Source organism: Psammomys obesus, unplaced genomic scaffold (assembly GCF_907164565.1).
Source record: "Psammomys obesus unplaced genomic scaffold, mPsaObe1.curated_primary_1811, whole genome shotgun sequence".
In the NCBI taxonomy this organism is placed as follows: Eukaryota; Metazoa; Chordata; class Mammalia; order Rodentia; family Muridae; genus Psammomys; species Psammomys obesus.
In genome coordinates this window covers 24636138-24656470 of record NW_026593286.1, presented here as the reverse complement: position 1 = coordinate 24656470, position 20333 = coordinate 24636138, and the positions used below count along the sequence as shown (strand labels likewise).

The following is a 20333-nucleotide window of genomic DNA, read 5'->3' as shown; positions in this document are numbered from 1 at the left end:
ATACGATCATCCCTGAGCTTTTTTCAGATTTGGATCTTGACCTCATGGCCATTTGTCACCTCCACAAATACTTTGTAGAACACTCCTTGCCCACTCTTTTGCAACATAACTTTAAAAGTGATCCAGAACTGGCCTACCGGTGCTGAAGAATGAGATGCAATTGAGTGCTCTCTGAGTGCATGCATGTAAATATGTCCAGGGATCACAGAGAAATTAAAACAGTTCAAGGCAAGCTGAACTTTTAGAGTGCTCAGTCTCTTTGCCAGCACCCTTCTGGGAGGTGGGTCTTTTAAGAAGTGAGTTATCAGGAAACAGCTCTCAAGTCAAATGATAATCTACATGGCCAAAGGTGATCTTACTATCTAACAGACAGGTTTCCTTGTCTCCACTTCCTCTATCCATGACTCACTCTAACCCGCTTTGATTATGCTCCCTAAGAAGAAGCAACAAATAAGCCATTGTTTCAAGCCATGCCTCTGAGTAGCTGGGACAAAAGATAGTATAAAAAAATATATTGTCATTCAGTTCTTGCCTACTTGAAATATGTGACATTGTTTTGCATATTTAAGCTTAAAAATAAATAACACTATAATTCTGGAATAATTCTGAAAATTTTTATTTCACTGAACATTAAGTAATGAAGCATTTTGTATGTTGATATGTAGAGTAAGATAGCTGCATGTTAAACGCTAAATACATTGTTTTGGGAATACATCATTGGCACACGTGTTAAAATGAGTCTTTCTACCCGGGCACATGGTGAGTTCTTAATTTTTTAAACCTTTAGACAATTTGTTTCATTTTTTTTTAATTTTATTTTTTTCTTATCAGTTACATTTTATTAACTCTGTATCCCAGCTGTGTCCCGATCCCTTATTCCCTCCCAGTCCCTCCCTCCCTCCCTCATCTCCACCGTGCCCCTTGCCAAGTCCACTAATAGGGGGGACCTCCTCCCCATTCATCTGATCCTGTTTTATCAGGTATCTTCAGGACTGGCTGCAAAGCTCTCCTCTGTGGCCTAACAGGACTGCTCCTCCCTTGGGGGGTGGGGAGGCCAAAGAGCCAGTCATTGAGTTCCTGTTAGAAATAGTCCTTGTTCCCCTCACTATGGGAAACCAATTGGTTACTGAGCTACCACAGGCTACATCTGAGCAGAGGTTCTAGGTTACATTCATACATGGTCCTTGGTTGAATGTCAGTCTCAGAAAAGACCCTGTGCCCAGATATATTTGGTCCTTGTGGAGCTCCTATCCTTTCCTCATCAGACTAACTCCCCTTCTTTCATATGATTCCCTGTACTCTGCCAAAGGTTTGGTCATGAGTCTTTGCTTTGAAAACACTGCTAGTTAGAGTCTTTCAAATGCACTCAGTAGACTCCTGTCATATGTTCAATGCGCATCCCATCTGTCTTTCTAAACAAGGATTGATAATCTTACCCCATGTCCGCTCTCTTGATTATCTTTTTTAGGTGTATAGATTTCATTATGTTTATCATATCTTATAGGTCTATATAAGTGAGTATATACCATGTTTGTCTTTCTCCTTCTGGGATATTTCACTCAGGATGATCTTTTCTAGATCCCACCATTTGCCTGCAAATTTCATGATTTCCTCCTTTTTGATTGCTGAGTAGTATTCCATTGTGTAAAAATACCACAATTTCTGTACCCATTCCTCCGTTGATGGACATCTGGGTTGTTTCCAGGTTCTGGTTATTACAAATAATGCTGCTATATTGTTTCATTTTTTTTCACAAATATATTCAGTAATTTTGATTAGACTTATTCCTGGATGCCTTATAGATTCTTTTTTTATGTTTTTAAGTGGGGAACAATTTAAAGCTCAAAATATGACATATTCAGACAGTGATGAACTCTATAGAATACAAAACACAGAAATGTAAAAAACTAGCACAAAATAGGAAGGGGTATTTTAAGCATTTTAATAAGCAATTTTACACAAGAAGGCTGTATTTGGGCTGGTACCTAGGTATACGAGGATGACGAGGACAGAAGGATATGCAGCACCTCATCCTGAAGGGGTCAGTGTGTATGGAGATGCACAGAATGAAAGAAGATCATGGAGATCCCTGCATACTGTAGTAAAAAGCCTGCAGGAGGATGGATCATGGATGTGAGACACAAGGTCTATCTACTTCTCCCTCTTGGCAATAGATTTAATGCTCCAGAGCTATATCATCAGTGTAATCATTCTCACACATTTCTGACTCTTGGGCACACGATACAGCTACTTTACATCACCTTCAAAATTGAAGGCATTGCCATAGAGTTAAAGGGGAGGGGGGTTCCTCAAGCTGTTTTTGATGAATTACTATGAAAACCTTTTAAATTATTATTATCAGCTCTCATATACTTACATTAAAGCATTCCAAAGTGGGTTTACTACAGCACTCTTTCCTGAAAACTCAGCCAAGGGTTCTCCTCCACTCAGCTTATCTGTGAAGAACATTTATTTTTGTACACATCTGGCAACTTGGCATCTGGCTGCTGTCAAAATACTTTCTTCTGTTAGAAAGAGAGACTAGCCTTCGGGGCTGCTGTATATTGAAACCCGTCTTTTAATTTCCTCTTATATGTTTCTGAAAGCCCAGTAACCTTTTAACTCTTTGGATCCAAGGCTGTCCCTCTCTTGAGGCCACCTTTGGGAAAGTGCTACATTAAATTCAATACCCCCCACAGTGAGATATTAATAACTCTCATGGATACAGAGCTTGGTCATTTACTATGGTGATAGCTATTGATCAGATAACTGGTTCTTGACTTTCTTCCAACATTGCTCACCTAAATAGAGAAGTAATGTGTGAAAGAATATCATATAGACAAAACAGCCGGAGACAGCATGTTGGTTCCCAAAAGGTAAAAGAGTGGGGGTGTGGTTTCATTGGGTATCTGAGGAGCAAACTATAATGGTAATATTGATTCCACAGTAAGATGTTGTTTGAAAACAGGTGTTTACAGTGCTTGTTATAGATTTCTCCTTTCCCCACCTGACTCGGTACCTCAAGAGCACTCAGGAATGGAAAATAGCATTAACTCTTCTTCAACTTGTATCTCCAGCAGTGAAATATCTTTGTGTCCTTGAGCAGGATTCATGAGTAGGGCTCATAATATTTCTTCTAACACCCCAACTTCAAAACACTCTACTATTCTAGAAAGCTGGATCAGAATTTTGAAGGCAGGCTGTACCTTTTTTATTTCACCATTCAACTCAGAACATCAAGTGAATAACTTAAGTTTTCTGGGGTTCAGTTTCTTTTCTTTCTTTCTTTCTTTTGAATGTTGATATTTTCATCTTACTACATTGATGCAATTAATACAAACCTGGATATATAACATACATTTGAAAACTTCTCTATTCTGAAAATCAAACTCACTGTTAGAAGATGATATCAATCCATTCATAGCTGATCGCCAAACTGGTCACCAAGCTTGAATGTTCATAGATTATCTTTCATCTTTTCATAATAGTCTCTGCTGTTCCTACTTTATAATTTCCAATCATAGCAATTGTTCTCTTTCTAGGACGAACAATCCATCTGTACTCCAGATATTATCTCCTTTGTAACATGTTTATTATTTATCCTTTCCTCAGATAACCTCAACATTGCTTTCCCTGAAAACTTTCTTGCCCATAAACATGTAATGTTAAAAGACCCTCTTGTACAACAACTTTTTGCCCCTCCTCTTTCTTTTGTGATGGAGTCTCACCAGCGTATCATGTCGCCGTGCTGGCTGTAAATTCATTATGTAGAACAAGCTGGTCTTGAGTTTGTGGCAATCCTCCTGCCTCTACTTCTTATGTGATAGAATGCTTCGCTTGTGTCACCACAACCTACAAAGTTTCCTACACAATTTTATTAGAGAATCCAGAAATTCAGCTCTTAGAACTTAGAACCAAACATGTTGAAAATCTTATCTGCAAACAACTTACATGGAATTATTTGTAGCAACTTAATTCACACTTGTCAAAAAGTGAAAGCAATTGAAATGCACTTTCATAGGAGGCACTGGTCCTTGTGCTCACAGAAAAGCACTAGGGAAACCAGGGATGTTGCACAAATGGCTTGTCTCTCCAGAAAGAAGTATAATGTCTTCCACCCAGAAGGCTGGATGAAGGGATGTGGTTGCTAGCCTGATGACCTCTATGTGACCAGGTCACACCTGCTCCCACAAACCTCATCTTGATCTTATTTGTCTCACTGTCATCCTCCAGATCTTTAACAGGAATGTGTCTATTTTGATCCCATTTCCTCAGTTAATCTATAGAACCTATTTTTATGGAAGACGTCACTTGTACTTTATAAGAGGTTCGATGCAGTCATGTCTTAATCTTTTTTTTTTTTTTATGCACATGAGATTGAGTTAATTGCCGTGAGGAAACTTTTCTCCAAATTGTGCTATGCTTAAATATGCCTAAAATAAACTACTCGAGGTCAAACTCTCAAAGTTTTAACCAGCTCCAGTTATAGAGTCGTGTTAAACTGAAATGCCTTCTTCTCTCTCCTGAATCAGCACTCTGTTGGTGTTGGTAGTTGCAGAGACCACGAGTCCTTCATTGTCATAATGTGATCATGTTTGGTAATACAAGGAAATGAGCTATATCAAGCTACTAAAACTTGAGAAAATTTAAACACACACAAATGTGAAACAGCATGTCTGGAAAAGACACATATTGTGTGATATTCTGGGGATAGCAAAACTCCTCAGGCAATAAAAAGATCTATAGTTGCTAGGGGTCAGATGAGGGGAAAAAAAAGAGAAATGAATAGGCTGAGCATGGGAGAATCTGAGCCAATGTAGCTCTATTATATGCTACTATAATGATGGATGTGTGGCATTATTGTGCAAACCATATATAATTGTGCTAACAAATAATCAGCACTATTACAAACTATGGGTTTGGTAAATAATAATGTACCAGTGTTAGTTAATAAATAACAAAGATTACATCATAATAATGCAAAACATTAATATAAAAAACTAGAAATGGAAGGCAAAGGAGGATATGGAAACTTAGCATTATCTGTTCCATTTATTTTTCTATTAGCTTGAAACTTCTTTAAGATACAAAGCTTGTTAATATTGTTAAATACAGAAGGTTTGTATAAATGGCTTCAGAGCGGCACTCAAAGTACAGTTTCATTGAATTTCTAGGGGAAAATATGTAGTTTTTGTCTACAGGGACAGAAAAGTAAGGGAGTCTTTGAAGCTACTTTATAATTCTGTTAGTGGACACTATCTTAGCCCAAGTCATCTCCTTTTGACAGCATCCTTTCTTTTTTAAATTTTTTTATTTTTTATATTAATTACAGGTTATATACTTTGTATCCCAGCTGTAGCCCCCTCCCTCATTCCCTCTCAAGCCAACCCTCCCTCCTTTATCTCCTCCCTGCCCCCTCTCTAAGTCCACTGATAAGGGAGATCCTCCTCCCCTTCCATCTGACCCTAGCTTATCAGGTCTCATCAGGACTGGCTGCAATGGTCTCCTCTGTGGCCCGGTAAGGCTGCTCTTCCTAAGGGGAGGGGAAAGGTCAAAGAGCCTGCCACTGAGTTCATGTCAGAGACAGTCCCTGTTCCCCTTACTAGGGTATCTATTTGGATGCTGAGCTGTCATGGGCTACATCTGAGCAGGGGTTCTAGGTTATATCCATGCATGGTCCTTGGTTGGCGACTCAGTCTCAGAAAAGACCCCTGTGCCCAGATATATTTGGTCCTTGTGGCACTTCCATCCTGTCCAGGTCTTACTAACTCCCCTTTCTTTCATATGATTCCCTGTACTCTGCCCAAGGTTTGATTATGAGTCACAGCATCTGCTTTAATACACTGCTAGGTAGAGTCTTTCAGAGGCCCTCTGTGGTAGGCTCCTGTCCTGTTTCTTGTTTTCTCCTACTTCCAATGTCCATCCCATTTGTCTTTCTAAGTGAGGATTGATCAACTTACCCCAGAACCTCCTTCTTGTTTAGCCTTTTTAGGTGTACAGATTTTAGTAGGTTTATCCTATCTTATAGGTCTAGTGTCCACTTACAAGTGAGTATATACCATGTGTGTCTTTATGCTTATGGGATACCTCACTTAGGATGATCTTTTCTAGATCACACCATTTGCCTGCAAATTTCATGATTTCCTTTTTTTTTTAATAACAGCATCCTTTCTTACCATATACTAAAGCTGAGATCTCCTACCAAGCCAAATCAAGCCCTTCCTTCGTTTCCTATATATTAACCTGAATCTCACCTACTACCATATAATAGGTGACTTTCTATGGAATACTAACAACAAAGTGGTCTTTCTATCATGATACCTCTTCTGAAGTCCACCTGCACTTGTCTAGCTCTTTCCTCGTGGTGAACATTGGAATTTCCTGTGAAGAATCAAGAATAACTCATTAATGCCCCCCCACACCACATGCTCAGAAACAAGCCTCCTCCTTGCTTATTTCTCTTTTTAAATGAAATCACCATTTTATTTAGTTGTTCAAAATGTGAAGATTTGGTTGGCATTTTCTAATGGAATCATAGACAAGAGACTTAATGTCTTTCCATCATTAGAGACTTTGGCACAGCTTTTCACCTTCATGAGGTATATAACTAGCTAACGTTGGGTGGATTAGAGCCAAAAACATCTAGTTCAAGCCTTAAGTGCTTGCCACTACTTATTTTTTCTTGTACCCACTTGGCCATCAAGTCCTAATATATATATACATATATATATAATACATATATATATATATGTCTGTCTTATAACTTTAGTGCTATGACATTGACTCAGGCTCTCACAGAATATTTTTCTAGTTCCCCTTCTCACTCCATTCACATCAACTACACACAATGATGTTTTTACTTCCATGTCAGAAGTTTCCTTTTGAACAACAGATACCTGTCTGTATTTTCTTCCTTGTCTTTCTGCTCAGAACTGAACCTGGGCTCATGTTTGCTATGAAACTCCTTCTATGCATGTGGCTGCCTTCCCTTCAGCACTGGGAGCCTTTTGTGAACAGGAATCAACATAAAATACAGTCTCCTGGTATATAAATATACTTAATAAATATTCATTGAATACATTTTATCTAGTCTCTATCTTTGTCTGTTTTGAGATCTATATTTTGCTGGGTGTGCATTTCTATAATCCCAGTAGTTGGAAGACTGAGACAGGGGGATAGCTGAGAATTTAAGGGCAGCTTGGGTTCCCTAGCAATAACTATCTAAAGTAAAGCACTTAGTTTTAGATCCTTAGTAGAAGATATCTCCAAGAAGGTAAACAAAAAGTTTGCTTCTGAATCTTAAAGATCACTGCGTATCATAGAGTTTTCTCCAGATGGGAAATGGGTGTTGTTCCCAAGAGAATATCATGTCCTCTCTCGTAAGACTAAGGACTAAGATCGACTTGTCCTTTCATTTTCACTCTCATATCTCTGTTCAAATAAGGCTTTGGCTACATTTTTGTTGTTGTTGTTTGATTTCTTTTGTTTCAGATGTTTGCAGGTAGATAAACCTTAGTCAGGCATCACCTCGCCTCACCTCACCCGGACCTGTCTCAGCGTTAGGTAACACTAGTTAAAGGAACACAGCTATAAATTATGTGGGCATTGGCTACACAGACGGAAAATGGCAGCTATCACCGGAGTGAAAAAAGACCACCGAAGCGCACTGAGTGACCTATGGTAAACCATGCCTCACCTAATTCAAACGTTGCCTTTCAATTTGCAACTAGCTGAAACCCTCACCGGCTCGCTCCGTTTGCCCCACCCTGCTTTGGTAGTAAAGCAAGCCCGTTTGACTTCTTCACAGTTAGTTATCAGCATAAGACAAATTCTCACCTAGGAAAACTTCTCAGCTCCCTCTCACTGGCCAAGCTTGCCTCCTGCCCTGATTTCATTTTCTAGTAATCCCCCCTGCCTTCTCCCTGCTAAACCCGAGATGGACTGCTGACCTCTTTGCAAGAGGTGCGAATGATGCCAGAAGACTGCTCTGCGGCTCTCCAAAGCTCCTCCTCCCCAGAGGTCGACAGTCCCCGGGACGCAGAGGTTGGGAAGCAGGACAGGGGACACTCCGGGGGTGCACTCCGAGAGGAGCAGGCAGAACCCTGGGTGCCGAAGAGGCCGCGCGGGGGACCGGCGTGCCCGTGCCATGCGGAGCGTGGACTCCCGCCGCCACCCCGCAGCTGCAGCCCCGGCCCCCGGCTCTGCTCCGCGGCTGGGCCGCCCGGCGCGGGCCGCTGTCCACAGTGGGAGGTGCTGAAAGCAGGGCGCGGGGGCGGCGGGCCGGCCGGCTGCTCCGAGCGCCCCCCTCCGCGCCGCGCCGCTCCTCCGGCCCTCCCCTCCTCCATCAGCCATGTTCCGCGCGCGGGGAGGGCTGGGGGAAGGGGCGAGAGCCGGGGGCCGGCGGCGACGAGAGCCGCCTCTGCCTCGGGGAAGGAGGGGATGAGAGCTGGGGGGAGCAGCGCGACGAGGAGGCGGCGGCGGCGGCGGCGGCGGCCGGCGAGGAACCCGCGCTGGGTTCTGCGGTAGGACTCCCGGGAGCCACCATCATGGTGAAGAGGAAGAGCTCCGAGGGCCAGGAGCAGGACGGCGGCCGCGGCATCCCGCTGCCCATCCAGACCTTCCTGTGGCGGCAAACCAGGTGAGGGGCGCCGGGCCTGGGGGCGCTCGGGGGTCGCCGGGTCGTCGCCACCGCAACCACCCTGCCAACTGAGGCCGCGCCGCAGCCTGCAGCCAGCAATGTCTCTGGGGGGGTGGGAAGCGAGCCCTCTGCAACCCACTTAGAAGCACGCATTAAAAAGAGAAGAAGAAGAAGAAGAAGAAGAAAAGACAAGAAACCTCACTGAAGTTTGACAACAAGCAGATTGGCAGTTTTCGAATAAATAGATACAGTATGGGGGGGGGGGGGGTGGAGGGCAGAGAGCCTGGGCAGAGGGGGCGGGGAGCAAAGACGGTAATTGGGACTGGTTCTGCCCTGGCCTCCAATTCCCCCTCCATCTCCTGCTGTAATCCCTGCCTGGTGACCTGTTGTTTTCTAGCGTGTTTGGCATATCTGCTGTGCCCACTTGTTAACCGTTTTTGCTTGGATTCAGCCAGCGTCGTCTTCGTGGCTAAAGCTCCCGAGCAAAATGATTTTTTTTTTTATTAGATTTCTTTCACCTGGCTAGGCCTGACACCCCTGCCAATAAACATTAAAGGGCTATCTTGTTATTTTAGAGATTGAGTACACATGAAAATAGCTGCTGAGAATTATGACCCATATCAGTGCTCATTTTTTTCAGATTTTTAAGATAACTGCATGCATGAGGAATGCGCCACTTTGGACCATTGGCGGTTTAGAATCTGGTTAGGGAAAAGTCTCCAAAATAAGAGTGTCATGGAAAATTGTACAAAAGCCATGTCTTTCTCATGTATGTAATTAATATGTAAAAGCAAATGTCGTCAGCTGTCCAACACCTGCTCATTAACAAGCTATAAGGAAGCATGAAATCTGAATTGCGTAGAGCCCTGCCCTATTCATTAAAAAAATATCTCATAAAGCTGCTTTTGAAATAGTTTTGTTCATGTTTATAACAAAAACCTTTACTAATTTTTTCAGTGCATTTTTGAGGCCTAAACTGGGGAAGCAATATGAAGCCTCATGTGTGGTATGTGATTCTCATCATTTAATCATTATTTGCATATTCTTTCTGTGTGATAATTTAACCCGGGGAAAGACTGAGTCATATTAACTCCACCAGTTAATTCAATTGACAAATATCAGTGAGCATTTACCATGTTCCAGGCGTAGTTCTGTTCTGTTGGGGTAGGGCAAAGATGTAAACAAAACACAGAGTTTACATGCTAGCGTGAGGCAAAAAGACCACAGAAGAATATGTATGTATGTATGTATGTATGTATGTATGTATGTATGTATGTTTGTATATTGCTTAATATAAACGATGATGAGAAGCACAATGGAGAAAAGGAATGAAGTATATTAGAAGAACTATGGTAGGGGTTTTATTTTATAGGCAGTTGGTAGATAAGGCTTAATTACTAATGTGACACTTAGGCAAAGCCATAAGGGTTGCAAGAAGGAATCCTATCTTGAGAGCAGAGGGAACTACAAAGAACCTTAGCATCAAGTAGGAATGAGCTAGAGGAATGGGAAGGACTGAGTGGGCAGTAGATGAGAATGGAGAGAGAGTAGAAATAATAGGCCTTATAGGGAAGATTAAAAGTCAAATAATTATGCAACAAAACGGAGACCATTTTGTACTGGTCACTCATACAATGAATGACTGTGGAGGACTTATTGAGTAGTTCTAAACTTGATGTTTTGCATACATTCTGCAGGTCTGAAAATGAATGATCATGAAAATAGTGCTATTGATATTTATATTCAATAGAAATGTTATATGAACTTGTCCCGGGGTTCTAAAGAAACCCCGTGGCCTGATAAGACCTATTTTGCAAACTGAGAAAGCAAGACGTGAAATTATGAGGCAAAGGTGAAATGAATTTCAACAGTTTCACAGATGGCTTTAGATCCTGCATAGTGTAGTGGGAAAATGGAAAGCTGTTCGTTTCCGTGCTGCCAAATACATTCATAAGTAGCTGTGTGGATGATCCCCTAGTATGGCCTTCTGAAATGTAAGATCTAGAAATCATGGTGCAAATCAACCGGAAAGTTAAACACATGCATGCTCACAGTGTGCACTTACACACACGCCCAGGATTGTGGAGGCATGGGCTTTATTGAGTTGTCACAAAGACACCTTAAGACGTACCTTTCTCGTCAAGTACTCTTGGTGGAACTTCTTGAATCTCAGTCATTTCAATAACCTGACGCTTTAAGCCCTTCCTTAAGCCATGCAGGCACTTACTCCGGCTTAAAATAACCAGGACTTTTTCCTATTCTTGGTAAAGATGTATCTGATGTTTTTAAAGCGCTCGCAAAACGTCAAGTTTGGTTAGGTTTCATGCAGGGATAAGCAGATAAATAGGGAACAAGGCAAACTGATATCAAAACAGGACACAGCTCCAGAGTTTCAAAAGTTATTAAAGGCTACATTAGCAGGACTTAAGAAGAAATGGAATCAGCAGCTCAGTTCCTTGAGATTGTGAGATTGAACAATTCACCCTCTTTGGCGTATCCTTGTACCTTTATAAAAATTAAGGGTTTTGGTGGAGTTGTTTTGTTTTGTTTTGTTTTGTTTTGTTTTGTTTTGTAAGAAAAGCGTTCTCATTAGCTAATTCCTGAAACAGGTCACTTTTTGCCAAATATCTTACTACTTGGCAAATATTATAATAGTTACAACAATACAGTTAGAATACGCATTATGTTGCATTCCTCTACAAGACAATTACACAAGTGCATTGACCAGTTAGGACACCTAAGAAATGAATCATGTTCTTACAAGTTAAATCTGCACTGGCTTTGTTCTAACAGATGGCCAGTACCTTAAACAGACACTCTCTACTCTTGACCAACGAAACAAAGCAAAGTATGTGGAGGTCACACTCGTTTCTTGCAGTTTTCTTTAGTCTTTGAACACCTGTTAGACAAGGATAGAAAAATTATTAAAACACAAGGCAAAGGCTCATTTGACAGCTGTTTCTCTCCTCTCCCTTTCTGGTTTAGTTGAGGAATTCCTTTGTTGCATCATTGATTTGAGGATGAAGTGAATCAGACTTTTTTGAAATAGTCTGGTATCTCAGTTAATACTGGTTGGGCACACTGACATAGATTTCGTTTCTCAAGATAGTTTCATGAAACACATTTTGCTTTGGTCTAGAGCTGTGGCAGCGACTTTGGATACTCAGCAGCATTTTAAAAAAAATAAAATATTACATTATAAATATATTATAAATAAATATTAAATATATGCTATATCTTGATAGCAAATCTGTTGCTATGTGAAAAAGCTTATTTTAACAGAAATAAAAATACAGATCACTTTAACATGTGGACTGTATACCACATAGATCCAAAGCCAACAAATTGGCAGTTAACAATGACTTACGGTTGACTCACTGCAGATCAGTGTACACCTGGCAAAAACAGGAGAGCCCCCTAAAAATGTTGAGGTCTGCGATGGTCTTTTAGTATGTGTAGCATTTTAACATTAATTTTTAATGGTCTCCAATTCTTTATTTTGTATGCTTCCTGAAATTTGAAATCTGCAGTCCTTTGAGCGAGTATTGGTAGAAAACAAACTGCACGGCCTCTCCCCGGCCCTCTCCGAAGCCATCCAGAGTATCTCCAGATGGGAGCTGGTGCAGGCTGCCCTCCCTCATGTTCTCCACTGCACTGCAACCCTGCTGTCCAACAGGAACAAACTAGGTGGGTGTTCTAGCATTGTTGAGCTACATTTTCCTTTACGTGCAGTATGCACAAGAACATGTGTTTGGTAGTAACTACCATTCCAGGCCCTGTGCATACACTATCTCACATAATTATAGAATTTCATTCCCATCAGTGCCACCATTATTGCTATTTTACGAAAGGGAACATACTCTCCACCTAAATGTTAAAATAACATCAGGAACATTCAGTGAGCTAAGTATTCTGACCCAGTGTGTGATTTGTCATTCATCCCTCCAATTTCTAATGCAAATGTGTTCATGAACTTGGCTTATTCCCCCAAGGCAGTAGCTCTCAACCTTGCTAATGCTGTGACCACTTAATATAGTTCCTCATGTTGTGGTGACCCCCACCCATAAAGTTATTTTCATTGCTACTTCATAACTGTAATTTTGTTACTGTTATGAATCATAATGTAAATATTTTTAGAGACAGAGGTTTGCCAAGTGGTCACAACCCATTGTTAAGAACCACTGTCCTAAGGCCATTTCCTCAGCTTCATTGCATTATAGACAGACAGACAGGCAGGCAGGCAGACAGACAGACAGATAATATCATCTATAGATTATAGAAAATTATTATTTTGTAAATTGCTTTTCTGCACCTCGTAAAGTTTTCTAACCATTTCTCCTGTGTTAGATAGAGCATTCAGCTTTCGTCTTATTCTCTCCCCTTGCTTGTGTCTCTGCTTTGATATTACAGGGACCTTTCGAGCTCAGGCCTAAAATAAAATCGTTTTTATCTTCACTGTCTATGCTTTTCATCCTGATAAGACAGGTCTGTTTGGTAAAACATTCAGGTATCTGACTGAAGAACTACAGTAGCATGCTGTTCTGGAGAGATCTTAGCCAGTAAAAAAGAGCTCCAGTCTTATAAATACTGGTTGTTTGAAGTTTGGAAGATCTCTTAGAGACTATGCGTAGAGATAACCTAGAACCCCTGAACAGATGTATCCCATGGCAGTTCAATATCCAAGTGGGTTTCCTAGTAATAGGAACAGGGACTGTCTCTGATATGAACTCAAAGGCTGGCTCTTTGATCACCTCCCCCTGATTGGGGAGCAGCCTTACCAGGCCACAGAGGAAGACAATGCAGCCAGTCCTGATGAGACCTGATAAGCTAGGGTTAGATGGAAGGGAAGGAGGACCTCCCCTATCAATGGACTTGGGAAGGGGAATGGGAGGAGATGAGGGAAGGAGGGTAGGATTGGGAAGGGACAAGGGAGGGGACTACAGTGGGGATACAAAGTGAATAAACTGTAATGTACAAAAAATAAATTAAAAAGAAGAAAGTTCTCTTAGGAAGAACATCTCTTTTCTCTGTGCCTCTGCATTCTGATCACATAACTTACCTTTCCCTGGCTGTGTGGTTGTCTCCTGCAGGCCACCAGGATAAGCTCGGTGTTGCGGAGACAAAACTCCTTCACACTCTGCACTGGATGCTGCTTGAGGCCCCGCAGGACTGCAACAGTGATCAGTTTGGGGGTACAGACCGAGGCTCCAGCTGGGGTGGCAGCAGCAGCGCTTTCACCCACCAGATTGAAAACCAGAGTTCTCCCGGGCAGCCTTGCCGGAGTAGCTCCAATGATGAAGAAGAGAACAACAGAAGGAAGATCTTCCAGAACTCCATGGCTACCGTGGAGCTCTTTGTGTTCCTGTTTGCTCCTCTGGTGCACAGGATAAAGGTAGGTAGTAAGCTACAGTTAGGTGTGGGTTAGAAATGAGTGAGGTGAGCATCATAGTTCCGTATTTGTTTGCCTATGTCTTTGAATGGTCTAGCAACAGCATGGAAACCTTAAACACTGAATATTATTTTAATAATATATATCATATATTGTTAACATATATAATGTATATATTAATTTTTGGCAATTCTCCACAAATTAAGTGTGTTTTTATGGCTTAACTTCTTTCCTTGATTTATCAGCTGTCCGTCTGAACTGGCTGCCTCAGGATCCGGTTCTGAGACTCACAGGAGCCATTCCATGAAAGCGCTCTTGCTGTTTGCCCTGCATGCCTCTCCTTCCTCTCCTCCTCTCACGGTCATTGCAAATTCAGCTTCAATGTCATCATTTCCTTGAAGCTTTTTCTTGGGCCTCCTCCATACAGACACAGTCGCCAGGCTTTTTCTATGTCCATAGCCTTTTGCAACTACCTACGTTATAACACAGAGTCTGGAGAAAAAGCTTCGTCTTTTACGTGCTAAGACCTGTGACAGTGATAAAAAAAACAACTGAGTGTTTGAAAATATTTTCAATGCATAAAATACGAAACTCAGGGTTATATATTATGGCTAGTGTGGTACCTTTCTAGATGTATGAGCCTAGTTGCATTATTTTGTCTCATATCTCATCTTCATAAGATTATAAATGCCTCCAACACTGTTGAATATGTGTGAGGACATACATATCGTATCCCATTTCAGTAACAAGATAAGAGAAAAGCTATTCATGGGCTTAGCTGCTCTTCGGTATTAAAACCCTACTGATAACTATGCCATTCAGCAATGAGTATATGAAAGTGGATGGGACCATTAACAATTACTATAAAGGAGAGGACTTTTAAAAAGTGTTATTTGTTAAACACACTAATTTTTTAATGCTGTTTAATCAAATTGTTTTAAAAGCTTTAACTTCCTACTACTAAAAAGGCTGTTGTTGTTATTGTTGTTTTTTTTTTGTTTTGTTTTTAATAAGAGTCACGGAAAGGAAAGCATTTCTTCAACTGAGAGTGATCATATCCATCTTGCTTCTGGGACCTGTAGGTTCTGGCCTTGCTCACCCCTTCAGCTGATTCATTTCCCTTCATGCTCACTAACCTTCAGGGTTACTACAGATATATCCTCAAACCCCATAACCTTTCTCCTATGTTCAGGTCTTTGAGCTATTTTTTCTCTTGAAACATTTACTCCTTCCCTCTACCTTCACATTCTCATGTGATTATGTACCGCTTGTAAGTTGTAATTTCATCACTGTCATATGTCAACACATAACAAAGTTCTTTCACTACTTTTCTTTTTTTTCCTTTTTTTATTAATTACACTTTATTCATTTTGTATCCCCTCTGTGGTTCCCTCCCTCCTTCGTCCCAATCCCTCCCTTCCTCCACCCTCTGTATGCATGTCCCTCTCCAAGTCCACTGATAGGGGAGGTCTTTCTGACCCTAGTCAATTAGGTCTCATCAGGAGTGATTGCATTGTCTTCTTCTGTGGCCTGGTAATGCTGCTTCCCCCTCACGGGGAGGTAATTAAAGAGCAGGCCAATCAGTTCATGTCAGAGACAGTCCCTGTTTCTATTACAATGGAATCCACTTGGATACTGAACTGCCATGGGCTGCATCTGTGCAGGGGTCTTAGGTTATCTCCATGTATAGTCCTTGGTTGGAGCATCAGTCTCAGAAAAGACCTCTGTGCTCAGACTTTTTGGTTCTGTTGCTCTCTTTGTGGAGTTTCTGTCCCCTCCAGATCTTACTGTTTCCCACTTCTTTCCTAAGATTCCCTGCACTCTGCCCAAAGGTTGCCCATAATCTCCACTGCTGGTGGGAGTATAAACTTGTACAACCACTCTTGAAAGCAATCTGGCACTTTCTCAGACAACTAGGAGTAGCACTTCCTCAGGATCCAGCTATACCACTCCTAGGCATATACCCAAAAGAATCTCAAGTACACAATAAGGACATTTGCTTAACCATGTTTGTAGCAGCCTTATTTGTAATAGCCAGGAACTGGAAACAGCCCAGATGACCCTCAGTGGAGGAATGGATGCACAAATTGTGGTATATCTATACAATGGAATATTATTCAGCAATAAAAAACAAGGAAATCATGAAATTTGCAGGTAAATGGTGGGATCTAGAAAAGTTCATCCTGAGTGAGCTATCTCAGAAGCAGAAAGATGCACATGGTATATACTCACTCATATAGACATATAATATAAGATAAACCTACTAAAATCTGTACACCTAAAGAAACTAATCAAGAGGGAGGACTCTTGCTAAAATGCTCAATTCCTATCTAGAAAGGCAAAGAGGATGGACATCAGAAGAAGGAGAAAAGCGGGAACAAGTCAGGAGCCTGATACAGAGGGCCTCTGAAAGGCTCTGCCCTTTCACTACTTTTCATAGCGAGTGTTTCACCCTGTGTTTTGCCTTTGCAACTGTTACTATCAGGAGTTGTAAGTGTTTGAGAACATCTTTAATGTGCATTACTCTTGCTGGGACAGGGATTCTTTTCTTTTCACTTTTTAATTTTTTAATATATGTTTTTGTAATTTATTTACTTTATATCCCGATTGTAGCCCCCTTCCTCATATCCCCCTGGACCTCACCCCTCTTCCTTCTCCCATAGACCACAGAAATGGGGAGCCTCCTCCCTTATTATCTGGCCCTTGCCTATCAAGTCTCATCTTGACTGTCTGGATCCTCTTCCTCTGTGGCCTGACAAGGCTGCCTCATCAGGGGGAAGTGATCAAAGAGCGGGTAACAGAGTCCATGTCAGATATAACCCTGCTCCCTTTACTAGGTAACCCACTTGAAGACTGAGCTGCCTTTTGGCTACATCTGCGCAGGGGTATAGGTCCTTTCCAAGCATGGTCCTTGGTTAGTGCATCAGTTTCTGCAACCCCCCTGGATCCAGATTTTTTGGCTTTGTTGGTCTCCTTGTAGAGCTCCTGTCCCCTCTGGGTTCTTCTATCCTCTCACTCTTTCATAAGATTTCCAATGCTCTGCCTAAAGTTTGGCTCTGAATCTCAGCATCTGCTTCGATCCCTTGGTGGGTAGAGTCTCCCAGAGGATGTGTATGGTAGGCTCCCATCCTCTGGAAAAAGATTCTAAATGAAGGGAGGCTGGGAGGCTGTTTTTCTAAGGAAACCATATTTCTAGAGTCCAGATGAATGCATGGCTCTCATCAAGGTTTTTCTTTTGTTTTTGTTTTTACTGACTTACTTAAAAAACCTAACATGTTACCAGAAGCCACTGTATGTGAATGCATGGTCCTTAAATATGAGGGCAAGGGAAATGGTCCCCTAAACACAGCCCATAGACATCTCCATGTGTCAAGAAATAACATCTGAAGTGGAGAATAGGTGTGTCCACAATGGCTGTAATGTTATTAGGAAGACATGATGGAGAGTTCTAGCCTTGAAAACAAATGATGCTACTTTTTGAGTTCAGTGCCTGATAATGGCTACTGTATCACATTGAGTAATTTATTTTTAAGTCTGTGTTTCATCAAGAGTAAGTTGTACATAAGAACAAATTTGAGAGTATCCTGAGGGGCAAACAAGTCATAGTATTCTACCTAAAACATTGAAAGACATCAACAAGGCTTTGTTGTCTGAGTGTTAGTATTTCATTGCTACCAGTATTCTGTATTAATGGAAGAGAGATACTAAGTGCTATTTAAGTAGATATGACAGAATTGGAATGCTCTCAGGAAGCCCTCCAAATTTTATCAGTGGCCTGGGAATGGAGCACTTACCAAGAAGTCAGTATATAAGAACACTGTGCAGTGACAGAAACATTGTAAATAATTGTTATTAGCTATATTGCTAGGGTAATTATTACATTATCATTTTCATTGCTGTTTTGTTCTAGATACTATAAAAGTATAATTATTGAGACAATAAATATGGCTTCAAGGCTTTCATCGTTTGAGAGTGATGCTTTTCCTTAGCCACTGGGGATATAAGATCTATAAAATAGTATTTATTGGCTTTGACACTGTTGGCTTTTGGGGCACAATAATCCTGTTATTAGACATCACCCCATGAAGTGCACAATATCTCATGCTATCTTGGTCATCTACCTGCTAAGTGTTGGTCACATCCTCTTCTCCCTGAGTTGTGACATCCACACATAACTCCAGAGGTCACCAAATGTTCCCAGTTTTATGGGTAATGGGGAATTGTTCCTGACTGAGGCCAGAACCCTAGGTTTTTCATTTACCTGCTAGTTATAGGACTCTTTTGGGGTATGTTTTCCTCCCATATCCTTTCTGTGCCTTTCTGCCACTTACCAGTACTATTCCTGCTCTTTTTTCTTCAAGTGCCAACCCACATCAAGACCAAAGGCTATCTCTTTTCTCCCTATATGCATGAGCTGTAGAAGTTTGGCGCGCGCGCGCACGCGTGTGTGTGTGTGTGTGTGTGTGTGTGTGTGTGTGTGTGTGTGTTTATGCAGGTCCTGTTGCCTGGAATGCCTCATAGTCTACCCCTCTGCCTAGAAAATACCTGTTCATCCTTTAGGATTTCACTCAAAATCTATTCTTATTCTTTTCTATTTCAGTAATATTGTAGGGACACATTTATTGTAATTAGCTTGATAATTGTCATCTCTAAGTCTCTCTCTTCCTAGTTTTTGAATGGTTTGAAGGTAGAAATTATAGTTGCATCTATGGAAACTAACATGGCATCTGTGTTTAGAAGATAATATTTATTGAATAAGCTAATTTATAAATTAGAATTACTCACTTTTAAGACATAGTAATTTCCTGTTTTTCTGTTCCTTGAATTTATAATACACTAAAATATTTCACCTAACATCATGAATCTAAATATTCTCGCAAATATATCATTAACTTTATACTAAATTTAATCAATGAAAACAAAATACATTTATTAAACTATAAAGTCTCATATTGACACTTATTTTTTGAAGGAATATTTATTGGGTGGTGTCTCCCATATACAAAACACTATTTAGAGTATTGGAGAAATAGTGGAAGATAAAGCAAAATTCAAGGCTGCAAAGGGATTTGGGCAAAATCCATGGGTAAAGTCTACATTTTTTTTTATTCTCCTTGCTCAGTGAAATCTAAGTGCCCAGTTAATAAAATTGCTTAATAATATCATAGACCCCAGTGAAATGGAGAAGACCACTCAAAATGTGGAGTGGTTTCTACCCAAATGTGGCAGTTTCTACCCATGTTTATTTCCATCTGCTTCCCCCGCCCCCAAAGAACCTCTGAATCTTCCTTCTTCTCAGTTATTTAAATGATTTTTAAAAAGTGTTCTCCAGGGACAAAGTTTCTGGTTGTGTGTGTATACTTAGGAGCACACTGACAGAAATTAGGGTGGCAGAGCCTATTCATTCTGACAACTTAAGAATACTTTGAAAGTAACCTACTAACAAAGGAGGAAGCCATGGATATGGCAGGTGTTAAAAAATGCGTAGTTATTGAATTGGGGTGCCATTGTCTGGAGAGAGTAGAAATACATCCACTTAACCAATGGCGGCACGTTGGTGGTAAGGAGGAAGGCCTCAGAGGAAGGTGTAGCTTGTCTTCAGAAACTACCCTTTTTATTCTATAGGAGATATAACAAATACAACAGAATGATGACAGTAACTGGCAGAGAGTGCTGGCTGTCACACGGGTATGCTGGGCATTAAAGACCAGGATGTTAGGAAAAGACTTGAGTATTTTCTGATGCCATTTCCACTAGAATTTTTAAATTGCTTTCTCTCCCCACCTCCTCATCTCCCTTATTCTTATTATTATTACTGTTATTATTCGGGGGTTTGGAAGCTCATGATATAGACTAGGCCGGCCTTGACTTCCTAGGTTACTGAGTGTGACCTTGAAATCGCATTCTCCTGAGTCCACAGCGCAACATGTTAGGATTGCAGGTATGTGCCATCATGTGTGGCTCCCACTAGGGTTTTGTTTATGCTGAGATTATGTATAAGAAACACGGGAAAAGGACTGAATTTGAAACTAAGGAATTATTAAAACCAGGTCAACTGAGGTATGGCTCGTTGCATTTCTGGAAGATTTTAATGGTAATTTTCTGCATGCCAGGTGCTATGTCTACCATTCATTTCAAGGGACAGTAGCCACCAGACCTTTCTAATTGCTCTCTTAACTTTATTGTTTAATGCCAAGTGGTAGCTCAACCTTATCAGGCCAAAATCCCATCACTGTTCCATTTCATTCTGCCCATCTTTATTGATGGGAGAGGCCAAAATCCCAGGCCCAAAATTTCTTGATATGC

At 41.1% G+C, this 20333-nt stretch overlaps 1 protein-coding gene across 9 annotated transcripts in view; it reads left to right on the top strand.

The window, feature by feature from the left end:
* The first annotated feature begins 8375 nt into the window (after positions 1-8375).
* The window catches only part of Unc80 (unc-80 homolog, NALCN channel complex subunit), a 156851-nt gene continuing 144893 nt past the window's right edge, over positions 8376-20333 (top strand). For 8 of the 9 annotated variants that reach the window (XM_055616820.1, XM_055616816.1, XM_055616815.1 and 5 more), the window contains exons 1-4: positions 8376-8638; positions 9596-9644; positions 12169-12325; positions 13729-14030. In XM_055616820.1, the coding sequence (XP_055472795.1) occupies positions 8547-8638; positions 9596-9644; positions 12169-12325; positions 13729-14030 (600 nt within the window). In that variant the 5' untranslated portion in view covers positions 8376-8546. The remainder of the gene's footprint in view (positions 8639-9595; positions 9645-12168; positions 12326-13728; positions 14031-20333) is intronic. The other variant, XM_055616817.1, reaches the window with a different exon arrangement.